Below are 12942 nucleotides of genomic sequence, written 5' to 3'. Positions count from 1 at the left end.
ACGGGAGCCGGGTCTTGGAAACACCTGGGGCTGCGTGGCTTTGGCACTGGAGGAAGCCGGGGCGCCTCGCCACTTGGCGCGGGAGCCGTCGGGGAATGCACGACGGGCTGGGATTCGGCAACAGCGAGAGGGTTGAGCTGTGCCGTGGCGTGACATGGCGAGGCGGAAGAGGGCGGCCACACCTCTTGGCGACATGCCGTGCGTCGGCGACGCCGCCGCGTCGGAGGGTGTGCAGCGGGTACTGGGAACACCGACGCCATGGGCACTAGGGTGCCGTCCGGCCCCCACACCATGGTATCCAGTTCCTCCGGCGTGTACCTTGCACATTCCTGCTCCATCGCCTCGAAGAACTGCCGGGTCCATTCGTCGAGCTCCGCGGGATCGTCATCGGGTTCGTCGAAGCCGGCAGGGCATGAGGGCGGGTGCACCTCGACTTGGCGTGGAGGGGAAGGCGAACTAGGCGTCGCTCTGTGGCGCCGCGGCTTGCGTCGGCGTCGCGGAGGATCTGGAGCGTCATCGATGGGTCCGGGATACAACCACGCCGTAGCGACGAACGTGTCGTCCGGACCGCACACCAAGTCCTCCATCTCCCATAGCGGTATCGCCATTTCCTCGTCCTCCATGGCCTTCAAACGCTGCCAGGTCCAAAAATCGCTCTCCGCGAGGTCGTCGTCACTTGGTGGGATTATTCTGTCACGACGCGGCATGTCTGTGTTGCGGTGCGACCCCAGGATGCAGAGAGCAGGACCAAATAGCAGGTAAATAATATTTATTCTAGCTGTAAAAGCAGCAGCAGAAAAAGGCAACTCAGGTAGCAGCAGGACAAACAAACAATAATCCCACAAAGGGGAGATGCACACACCTGAACTAAATACAAACACAAATTAGGGACAGGTGTGGGTGATTAAGGCAACCAAGGACGACAGGGCAAAACAGGAAGTTAAATACAAAATAAGAGTACAAAACGGACACCAAAACCTAGGCCGGAAACTCAAACATAAACTGTCACGTGCGAACCCACACAGGGCGTGACAGATTTTCTTCATTCTTGATTTGTTTATTTATTTTTCATCTTATTGTGTGTAGAAAAATAAAAAGTAAGATATTTGAGAACAGTGGAATGTTTTATCAGAGCTTTTATTGTAGAAAATTGGAACCAAAGCGAAGTTTTTACATTTTTTTTGTTTTTAATAAATTTTTATTTACATTTTTTTTTTAAATAAAGTTTTTGGGGGTTTTTTTTTAAAACCTGATGCGGCCTAGTCTCACTCAGACCCGAGCTCCAGTGCCCCCCCCCCCCTCCAAGTAAATTGAGTTTGAGACCCCTGGAATAGAGGATAAGGGAATCTTAAACAACCAAATTCTAGAATGAGAACCAGATTGTTTATTCCTGACAACAATACCTAATACATACATCCGGGTTTATCTGCAGTCCCTGTATACCTACAAGTAAGCGGGTCTTATTACAGCGCAGCTGCAAAAAAAAAGCACCCTTCCTTTCCCTGCCTGGCTTTTTATACACTCGAGGCTGGAGTCCTGGACCAATCAGCTTTCGCCACTACCCTTGCTTGAACCGCTTTCATTTCGTGTTTCTCCTTTCGTTTGTACGCTGGGGCATCAAGGCATCTTTTTCCTTTGCAGGGGCATCAAGCTGTCATATGCGTACTCGATGTTTCCACCTTAAGTGTCTGTTGTCACGTTAGTCCCTTTTTTTGTGTGGGTGCGTGTATAAGTATCTTTGTTTGTTTTAGCTTATATCTTTAGCTAGCACAATTGAGCAAATACCTTCAGGGCAAGATTTAACCCGCGTGCCACCATTTTCATCTCGCTTGGTGTATTTAGTCCCTGTAATCCTTCCTCTTTTTTTAACTCTGTACTGACTCGCACAATGCCCTTCACTCTTCCTTTCCAACCCCCCCATCTCAGTCCATTCCTGTGGCCTTTCCCCACAGGCAGTGATGCAATCCTCCGACTCCTGCATGCAATCACACGGCATGCGCGGCCAGCCAAGTGGAGGCGTCGGCCACACCGCTTCTCACCAGGAGGGGGAAGGCAAGAAAGAAAGAAGCGAAGCCGGTAGAAAAACAGTCCCAACTAGCGGTTGCTCGTTGCTGCAGGGGAAGGTGATAAAAGTTTAACCGCACGATTTTACGACATATTAGGTAAACATGTTTTGCTGCGCTTGCATGCCCAAAAATGTTTTGTTTTTTTCCATTGTAGTATTTCTAACAGGCTGCAGAAGATCAACACCCCCCCCCCCCCCAACCACCCCCAGTCCTCACTAAGCAGCTGCATGTACTTTATAGGGCTTGCTGGATGAGGTCTGTGTTTCGGAAGTGAGGGCGTTTGGCTGCTTCTGCACAGCCTGTTCTCACATATTTTGTATTTCGCAGGCTTTTATAAGAAAAGAAACTCGCTGCAAGTAGTCGAAAACAGTCTTTTGGGGGTGGGGGGGTTACTTGAGTTATTTTTACCAAACAGTGTGTGTAACATGACTAGTTATAACAGTGCCAAACAGTGTGTCTAACACAGTGCTTCTCAATTAGTTTGTCATGCCCCCCCCTAAGGGACAGAAATTCTTTCACACACCCCCCCCCGATATGAGACGATACTCATTTCAACCCCCCCTTTCCATTTATCTGTACTGCACAGACTGAAGTTGGTTAGCGTTCTGGACTTTGGAGCGGACACCTCAGGTTGTAATCTCCACTAGTAAGCATCATCGGTATTCATCCGGAAGAGCATCTGGAATTTAAAGGGCTCAAACCAAAAAAAATCAGTATGCGGATCAAAAAAAAAAATCCATTCCATGATCAGGAAAAAGCCGGAAAAACAAACAAACAGACTGAACTTAAAAGTGAAAACAGGAAAATGTAACAAAATGGAGAGTATACAAATCAAATTATATGTTGAGTACTATAAATTTGTACATGTTGGTAGGTCTGCATTGAAATGAAAGTCTCTTGTGAACCCCTCCCGACAGGTCCCCGTTCTCCCCCAGGAGGTCCCGCCCCACTATTTGAGAAGCAATGATCTAACATGACTAGTTGGAACAGTGACATGTAACATGACTGGGTAAACAGTGCATGTAACATGGCTAGTTACAGTGCTAAACAGTGCGTGTCACATGACTAGATAAACATTGTCTAATTGTCCAGTTAATGCTGAATAGTGTAACATGGCTAGTTAAATAGTGAAAAAAAAATTGCGTATACAGTGAGTAAGGTAAAATGTACCACTGCCACACAGAATGGGAGGAAAGCTTGTTTCACTCAAGTGCACAGTGAGGTCATGTAAGGTAACGTTGGTGTCGGCTAGTGACCGGAATACTAATATCATTAGAGTCCTATAGACATTAAATAACACCACTATAGTCACCAGTGCTGGAGGGATTTGGCTAAATTTATTTAATCTAAACTTAGGAAAGGTTTGCAAATGGAGCGGGGATGAAAGACAAAGTAAGAAGTCAAAAATGTACCACTGCCACACAGAACGGGAGGAAAGCTTATTTGACTCAGCATCCACGGCTGGCAACATTGAGTGCACAGTGAGGCCATGTAAGGTAACGTTGGTGTCGCCTAGTGACCGGAATACTACCTATCACTTGTATTTTAAAATATTTTTTGACTAATAATAGACCACAATAGACCATAATAGACCACAGTCTGCCATGCCATTTCTGAAAAAATACCATCGTCCCTTGTTTATAGCGGTTCATTGGTTCCAGACCCGACCTAAATACAGGTTTTAATATCATTAGAGCCCTGTAGACATGAAATAACACCCCTATAGTCACCAGTGCTGGAGGGATTTGGCTAAATTTATTTAATCTAAACTTAAAGGGTTGTAAATGGAGCGGGAATGAAAGACAAAGTAAGAAGTCAAAAACGTACCACTGCCACACAGAACGGGAGGAAAGCTTATTTGACTCAGCATCCTTTAGAGCACAGTGAGGTCATGTAAGGTAACGTTGGTGTCGCCTAGTGACCGGAATACTACCTATCACTTGTATTTTAATATATTTTGACTAATAATCGATAATGGAGCCATAAAACCTAAATATTCTAAGGGGTGTCAATCAAAAGTGAGAATTATTCCTCTTATATTGGATCTAATAAGTCTGCACGACCCCGTTACTGGGTTGTATCTGTGTCCACGGTGGTCATGTGACTATGTTTTGTATGTTTGGGTATGTAAACACCCCTTGGTTTATCAGCATTGCAGATCTAGACCTCCCCCGAAGGCCGGAGCAGCAACGAGCGGAAGGTCAGGTCAGGAATTCAAAGCGCCGCCACTTGCCTAAATCTTCAAAACAGCACACCCACAATCTTGGAAAGAGTCAAACGAGAGACACAGGTGTCCAGCGGCTTCACCCCAATGGGAATCCGACACAAGATGTTCCATCAGCACCAGTTCAGACAGAACGGGAGTCCATCCAGAAAAGTGTCTTACTCTAACAGAATGCAGATGAATGACGCTGCCTCCAGTATGGAAACTGAGGTATAATAAGCAGCAATATGTGGTCGTGTTTCACCACTGACTGACTGCGGTGCTATTACACGTCTGTCACCCACCCGTAGAAGTTTTCTGGCCGTCGGAGCAGCGCTGGGAGGAGCGCTCCTGTCTCCCAGTCATTTCCTGTGCTGGGGCCACGCCGTACTGTTTTAGAAAAAAGCTACGGTAATACGATCCCGGCAACAGATTTATGCAACATGGCGTCCAGGGGGCAGCGGGTGGCTGTTGCGGAGTCTGGCGGTGTAACGTGGACACACCCTGTCGCTGAAACAGGCAGGAGGACACCTTCACGGCGTCCGTCCAATAGAGACAGACAAATGCAAAGCACTTACTCTTCATTTCTGTCTTCGTCACAGGAATTGTGTTGTTTTTTTTTAGTTTAAAGACTGGACTGGTTGAGGCTAATGAGTGCGCTAATTATGTCTCATCGCTAAGACAGGATCTTAGTTAGAGCTCAGAGTCAAACGGCGACTTTTACACGCTAATGCCAACTTTTAGAAAGCCATGGCTCGTTTCAGTGGCGCTGACTGAACCGCTTCCTAAGGACATCAGACACTTAAAGCCAAGTGAGGTAGAGGGACATTTCACTTTGTCAGTAATCAATCATGAATCAATTATGTTATACGTATTTTTTGCCCAATTTAAGCATTTTCAAGCATAAAAACAGCTAAATGAAGGAGCGTGTATATAAGGCATTGGGACCACTGTTCAAGTACGCTACATTGGTCACTAGGTGTCAGTCATTTTGGCTGATACAAGCACTTGATCACCAGAACATCAGGCTTTTATTGCAGCTTTAAATGAGGCGTAAAAACTATCAAAGATGTCCCTCGTACAGTCGTCCCTCGTTATATTGTGGTTCTCAATATATAATATTGTTGCCTCAATATTTTTTTGGTTGACTATGCCCAGAAAACCCCAGCTGACATGCCAAGGCAGAGACGGGCATTCCATGGCCGACACGAACATGCCATGGCCAAGACGGGCATGCCATGGCCGAGACGAAAATGCCATGGCCGAGACGGGCATGCCATGACCGAGACGAACATGTCATGGCCAAGAAGAGCATGCCATGGTCGAGACAAACATGCAATGGCCGAGACGAACATGCCATTGCTGAGGTTGAGTGGATAAAAAGGTTCTCCGCTCATTCCGTGTGGAAGTGGTAAGTTTTTGGCTTCTTTTGTCATTTGTCATTCTTGCCCAGCTGACATGCCATGGCCGAGACGAACATGCCATGGCAGAGACGTGCATGCCATGGCCGAGACGAACATGCCATGGCAGAGACGTGCATGCCATGGCAGAGACGGGCATTCCATGGCTGAGATTGAGTGGATAAAAAGGTTCTCCGCTCATTCCGTGTGGAAGTGGTAAGTTTTTGGCTTCTTTTGTCATTCTTCCCCACTCGGTTTGAAACACTTTCTTGAGTTTAGAATAAGTAAATCGGAGAGAACAACCCAACCGTCTCCTCTGTTCCTGCAGTGATCCTGTAGCTTGCCCACCTGATGTAGATAGGAATGTAAAAGTGACTATAGGGGTGTTATTCCATGTCCACAGGGCTCTAATCATGTTAAAACCTGTATTTAGAAAGTCATAAGAGGTTTTTAAAATGCCATAACTACAAAAATATTCAATTTATTAACATTGAATCCTATTACATGGAAATTGCTCTGGAACCAATTAACTACGATAAACAAGGGGCTGTAAGGCAAATGACTACAAACACAAAATTATGCATTTTCCCCCATTTTTGTCTTCTCCTTAGCAACAATCCGTCCTCAATTATGGGGGGTAAAATGGGGTCAAATCCCAATATGAAAAATAAGCACTTCTCTATCAAACTTGAGCTTGGCTAAGGTCTTGCGTTATGTCATCCATACCAGCGTTGTGTCTGAATTTAGCGGTTTCTGTGGATTATACAACCCCAGGGGTGTCCGATTTTCGAGATCCCACTGTTAATATTAGGGCCTATTATGTAATCGGATGCATCCGTGCACAAAACGTAACCTCACACCATTGTAAGCACACAACAGCCAGGGTCCATGTGCATTAAATTAGCGCCGACGCGTCTCCATAACACCACAAAGAAAGTAAACACGTCTCTTTTGGAATATATATATGCTAAAACCTTATATAACAAAACTGGGGGGGTGGGCTCATGGAAAGTGGGAGCTGAAACTGCAAGGGAGGGACGAAGTTGAAAGCGAGGAGGGGATGGAGAAAGCGGGGGGGTTGTCGTCTAACAGGACTGGATATGCCCAGACAGCGAGCCAGACCCAAGCCCAGACTTGAGCGCTTTATTTGACTCAATACAACGCCTCACCCTTGGAACAAAAAAAAAACCTCTCCCAATTCCTCCTTTACTCCTCCCTTTCTATCTCCTAAACAAGCAAACATGGCTCCATCATGGAGAAGCATCATCTGTATGTTGCGCTCATGATGGAAACTTCAACTTTCTCCTTCATGTCTTGGTCTGCATATTGTCTACACAGAAGGAGCCTGAAAGGAGCGTGAGGAGGCAAGGGTGGGGTAGTTGGGAGTGTTTATTTTGGAAATGCAGGCCCGCAGCCGTGGAACTGACCCCTAAACATCACCGTGGTAGATCCTCTTTGGAAAAAATGTTCTCCTTTTTATTCTAAAAAGGAGAGGGCAGCCCTGCAGCCCACCCGCGGGGACTTGGGAACGGTCTGCTCCGGGAGGAAACGGCGAGGCCGTGAGGTGATTAGTGGTTACAGTTTAACTGGAAAGAAAAATGCTCATTGGGTAGCAAAGCGGAATACTCTCCTGGACATGTTAGCGTGAGTCAGGCTTGGCTATTCTTAATGTATACGCTGCACCGCTGTCACTCCCGCTGCTGCACACGGGGAAATGATTAGCACTCGATGAGTGGAGAGGCTGTGGACTTTCGATGATAAGACGGAGCAGAGGCTCATTTGTAGTTTAAGTTGAGCTTAATAAAGCCGGATGTGCTCATTCCGTCTGCAATGATTACCTCCAACAAGACGTCTACGCATGCAATTCTCATCCTTGCACAAAATGCAATATTAGGAAGTACATTAGGAAATACAAACATGGATTTGAACACTAGACTCCTCACTCGGGTTCCCTAGCCAACACATTTACTGTGACACTGCTATTTATTTACAGTATGTCTAATTTTTTCGGATCATATCGACTATATTGGGTAATACAAAAGTAAAGCTGACTATAGGGGTGTTATGTCATGTCTGTAGGGCTCTAATAATACCTAACAAAACATATTTAGAAAATCGTAAGCAGTTTATCCGTGCCATAACTGCAAAAATATTCCGACTTCTCGGAAATTCACTTATGGAAGTCGGGTCTGGAACCAATTAACCACCATCAATGAAGGATTACTTCGTTAAAAAAGGCATAGCATTTCAGTATGTGGAATCAAACTATGGAATGGATTGAGTAAGGAACTCAAACAATGCACAACGATGAGCCAATTCAAGAAACAATACAAGCAGTTGATGTTTGCTATATATATTACTATATTGACAGTTACTGTCAATGTTTTAAATAAAAAATAAAAAATAAAAAATAAAAAATAAAAAATAAAAAATAAAAAATAAAAAATAAAAAATAAAAAATAAAAAATAAAAAATAAAAAATAAAAAATAAAAAATAAAAAATAAAAAATAAAAAATAAAAAATAAAAAAAATAAATAAATAAAAAATAAAAAAAATAAATAAAATTAAAATAAATAAAATTAAAATAAATAAAATTAAGAAAAAAAACTACAATTTAAAATTAAAAAATAAAACTAAAAAAAAAACTTAAATTATATTAGGAAAGCAGGAAGTGAACAAATGTAACAGTTACTGATTGTAAAAGTACCAGATGGAGGGGTAGGATTTAATAAGCTTTGCTTCTTCCTACTCCTTTTGGACATGTGGAACTGTGAACTGATTATGGGATGCATTCAATTGTAATCTGATGCATGTTCAAATGGAATATTACCATTACCATTACTGTCATGCAAATCCAATCAACCCCTTCCAGACAGCCAAAAAATATATATTAAAAAAAGACTGCAAGGGTTGAATGGGTCGGCCTTTCACGTTGACTATAATCCTGCTATGTACCAACCCCTGCTGTGATATTACTTTTAATGGTGGATGGATTTTCCAGTAGCCATAACTCCAGTTTGAAGTAGTAAGAACTCTTAAATGTAAAGTGTGTACTCACATTGTGTGCTTGGGCACACTTGACACCTTAAGTTGGGTTGGTTTCAGTCAGCACGAGTACTCCGATATGCACTCAAGAGTAGAATACTTCAACCACTTTGCATAATAGAAAGACTTGAAGTAATCCCAAAGTTGCAGTAATACAAAGTTGTTGTAGAGCAGCATGAGTGCCGCCCCTAAGACGCTAGCGTTCTTCTATACAGGTGTAAGAATGAGGTGAGAGCGCCTCTGGTTGGTTCCACAGATGTGGTTAGCGTTTAATAGCCTGGCGTAAGTAGGAGAGCACTGTGGGTTCCCGCCGTGCCTCAAAAACATACCTCGCGGTTACGCTCTGACGCAGGAACATGTCGTCGCAGTGCACCTTTTCCACCATAAAGCCTGTCAGGGATATGATGTCACACACTTGCGGTGCGGGGGCTGAGATGTCAATAAGGAAAATTGGGGCTGGTGGATGTGAGAAGCACACGGACCGGGTTCGACGTTCCGGCTACATCTGGACACACATCCTGAGGAATGCCAGCGCCGGGGATGCACAGCAGGGATCCCTGTGGTGGCTGACGGAGAGGTGGAGCCTTTGCCGTGTGTGTGTGTGTGTGTGCGGTATATGGTAGATATAGCGCCACATCTGGATCCTGCTTTTTTTTCCCGCCCCTCTCCCTCGCTCAAATGAATATCATGAATGACCCGGACCTGAACTGAACCTCAGCTGATTGGGTAAACACTTCACTGCGGTGTGTTAGCTTAACAGCACCTGTGCTTGGGAGTTTGGACAGACGATACTCATTTCAACCAAGCAATGTTCCATTAGAAAGGGCCTGTTCTGGGCCCATAATTATCTGGCCCATATGAGGGAATTATGATGACGTACCGATAGATTCCATAACATGACAAATATCTATCTCTCCTCCAGACGCCCCCCTCTGGCACAAAAGGTTTTTTCCCTGTCAGCCTTATCAATCAACAAGGCCCATGTTTTTGACGAACATGCCATGGCCGAGACGGGCATGCCATGGTTGAGACGAACATGCCATGGCCGAGACGGGCATGCCATGGCTAAGACGGGCATACCATGGCTGAGACGAGCATGCCATGGCTGAGATTGAGTGGATAAAAAGGTTCTCCCGCTCATTCTGTGTGCAAGTGGTAAGTTTTTGACTACTTTATCATTCTTCCCCACTCGGTTTGAAACACTTTCTTCTCCTCAGTTCCTGCAGTGATCCTGTAGCCTGCCTACCTGATGTAAATAGAATGTAAAAGTGACTATAGGGGTGTTATTCCATATCCAAAGGGCTCTAATCATGTTAAAACCTGTATTTAGAAAGTCATAAGAGGTTTTTAAAATGCCATAACTACAAAAATTTATTAACATTGAATCCTTTTACAGACGATACTCATTTCAACCAAGCAGTGTTCCATTAGAAAGGGCCTGTTCTGGGCCCATAATTATCTGGCCCATATGAGGGAATTATGATTATTGATTATATAGATTCCATAAAATGACAAATATCTATCGCTCCTTCAGGCGCTCCCCTCTGGTAGGAGGCTACGGTCCGTCAGGACCAAAACCTCACTTCACAAGTTTTTTCCCCTGTCAGCCTTATCAACATACTTATCAACATACTGTTTTAGAATAATAATCAGACTGTGCTTCCGGTATAACAAACAAAAACTGTGTATATATATATTTATACTGTATATTTTGTACTTTCATTTTGAATAGATGTGTCTGCACCTACTTCACCAAAACAAATTCCTAGTATGTGTTTGATCATACCTGGCAATAAACTATTTCTGATTCTGATTAAAAAAAACTCTCCAATGAGCCAAGATTGCTGGAACTGTGCAGGTCAGCAAATCAAACACTACTTTTTTCACAATTTAATTCATTAATTTTCTACCGCTTTTCCTCACGAGGGTCGCAAGGGGTGCTGGAGCCTATCCCAGCTGTCTTTTGGGAGAGAGGAAACCCTGAGTACAGAATACACCCTGGACTGGTGGCCAGCCAATCACAGGGCACATACATACATATAGACAAACAACCATTCACACTCACATTAATACCTATGGACAATTTGGAGTCGCCAATTAACCTAGCATGTTTTTGGAATGTGGGAGGAAACCGGAGTACCCGGAGAAAACCCACGCATGCACAGGGAGAACATGCAAACTCCACACAGAGATGCCTGAGGGTGGAATCGAACTTGGGTCTCCTCAGTGTGGCCTGCGTGCTAACCACTCGTTCGCGGTGCAGCCATGTTTGCATATAACATCAAAAGATAATTTGATTAATTGAGATCTATCAGTCTGGAAAAGCTTTAGGACTCCAGCAAACCACAGTGAGAGCCATTATCCACAAATGTCAGGAGTTCTGAATCGGTCCACTGTTGTCTTGACAAAGACATTCATACCTATGGACAATTTGGAGTCGTTAATTAACCTAGCATGTTTTTGGAATGTGGGAGGAAACCGGAGTACCCGGAGAAAACCCACGCATGCACAGGGAGAACATGCAAACTCCACACAGAGATGGCCGAGGGTGGAATTGAACCCTGGTCTCCTAGCTGTGAGGTCTGCGCGCTAACCACTCGACCACCGTGCCGCCTTCACAATTTCACTTCACTTTAAACAGAAGACATTTCATGTGCTAGTCGTACCAAATGATCCACTATAAGCTGGAAAAACCTTACCAGCCATGTGCCGCATCGTTTGAAAAGTGCCCGAATACAGTGCACCTTGCTGGGCCACACTAGGTGGCTCCCTCCATACACCTCCATAGCTACACACTGGCTGCTCGGAGCATGTAAACAAAAGTTACCAAAAGAAGATGTCCTGCATTTCTAGTCAGGACCTTTTCATCGGGCGTAGTTTTGCACAGTGCACAAGTGTAAAGACTTCCAGCTGACATTTGGAGATACATGCCTGTCTTTGGACGGGGACAATACCAGGGTCTGGCATTGGCAAGCAGGCTCATTTGGATCCCAAACGAAGCCCCCTGAGCGTGCCTCCACCTCCGCTGTGTCAGAACACTTTTTAATGATCTGAGGCCTTAGTGCCTCTGCCACACGGGGCTTGTTGGGTCCGCCTTGGCAGGGTCCTGGCTCTTTCCCCTGGCATGGTCAATCTGGGACAATGGGCCTACGAGAGGCAGCCAATGGGAGGAGATCCTAAACTGCGTCCCCGTGTGCGCACAATGTGGCTCAGGGACAGGGAATTGCTTAATTGGAGGGAAATGGCTCTTTATCGAGGCCTCTCTGCCTTGTACTGCCTTGACACTTTGGCCATGGTTACTGGGAGGCGTACTCAGCCCATACTCATGAAAACAGTAACTTTAAACTGTTTTCCTAGCTGTACACTGGCTACTCTAAAAGAGCGCAATATAATCCCACGTTAGGTGCTTCCAAACCCAACCATCTTCTGTGAATTTCTAAAAAGTAGGATGGAATATTTCATAGTTACAACAGAAAACTTGTTTTTAACATTATTAGAGCCCTCTAGACATGAGATAGCACCCCTATAGTCTTCTTTACACGCATATTACCCAATATAATAGACATAATAAGACATTATATAGACATGTTATTTTTAAAACATTTTTTTCCGTGTATGAGTAGTCTGGCTGAGAGAAGGAATGTTTAGAGGCGTTCCGATGTAGACTTTGTCAGACTTTCATCTTCCACCAGACAAATATGGAGCAGTAACAAAATGAAATAACAACAAAGACTAGAGCGTTTGACTCACAGGTATTCGTCATTATACTGATTCACAAACACTCCACAAAGATTCGAACCTCACTGACTCACAGGTAGTCAACATTGATAAAGACTTTGAGTCTCACTGTCGGACTCACATGTAGTCGAAATCAACAGAGACTTGCCTTTCACCGATTCATGGACACTCCACAAAGACTTGAGCCTCACTGATTCACGAGTTATCGACATCAACAAAGACTCCAAAGACTTGAGCCTCACTGACTCACGAGTAATGGACGTCTACAAAGACTGGAGCCTCACCGACTCACGGGTTGTCGACACCAAAGACTTGAGCCTCACTGACTCAGGAGTTATCGACATCAACAAAGACTCGAGCCTCACTGACTCATGATTTATCGACAAAGATTTGAGCCTCACCGACTCGCGAGTTATCGACATCAACAAAGACTCGAGCCTCACTGACTCATGAGTAATGGACGTCTACAAAGACTCAAGCCTCACTGAC

At 44.6% G+C, this 12942-nt stretch overlaps 2 protein-coding genes across 3 annotated transcripts in view; one reads left to right on the top strand and one right to left on the bottom strand.

Moving 5' to 3' along the window:
- The window catches only part of pam16 (presequence translocase associated motor 16), a 33335-nt gene extending 23478 nt beyond the window's left edge, over positions 1-9857 (top strand). The window contains exons 5-6 of one of the 2 annotated variants that reach the window (XM_058048799.1): positions 1953-2123; positions 9638-9857. In XM_058048799.1, the coding sequence (XP_057904782.1) occupies positions 1953-2123; positions 9638-9706 (240 nt within the window). In that variant the 3' untranslated portion in view covers positions 9707-9857. Of the gene's footprint in view, positions 1-1952; positions 2124-5427; positions 5782-9637 lie in introns of those variants that run through there. The other variant, XM_058048797.1, reaches the window with a different exon arrangement.
- glis2b (GLIS family zinc finger 2b) overlaps positions 1-12942 on the bottom strand; it is a 35840-nt gene that overhangs the window by 20740 nt on the left and 2158 nt on the right. The gene's annotated exons all lie outside the window — the stretch shown is intronic.

The sequence above is a fragment of the Doryrhamphus excisus genome, chromosome 15 (assembly GCF_030265055.1).
Source record: "Doryrhamphus excisus isolate RoL2022-K1 chromosome 15, RoL_Dexc_1.0, whole genome shotgun sequence".
NCBI lineage: Eukaryota > Metazoa > Chordata > Actinopteri > Syngnathiformes > Syngnathidae > Doryrhamphus > Doryrhamphus excisus.
The sequence above is the reverse complement of the archived record's forward strand: the minus strand, read 5'-3'. Positions and strand labels throughout refer to the sequence as shown.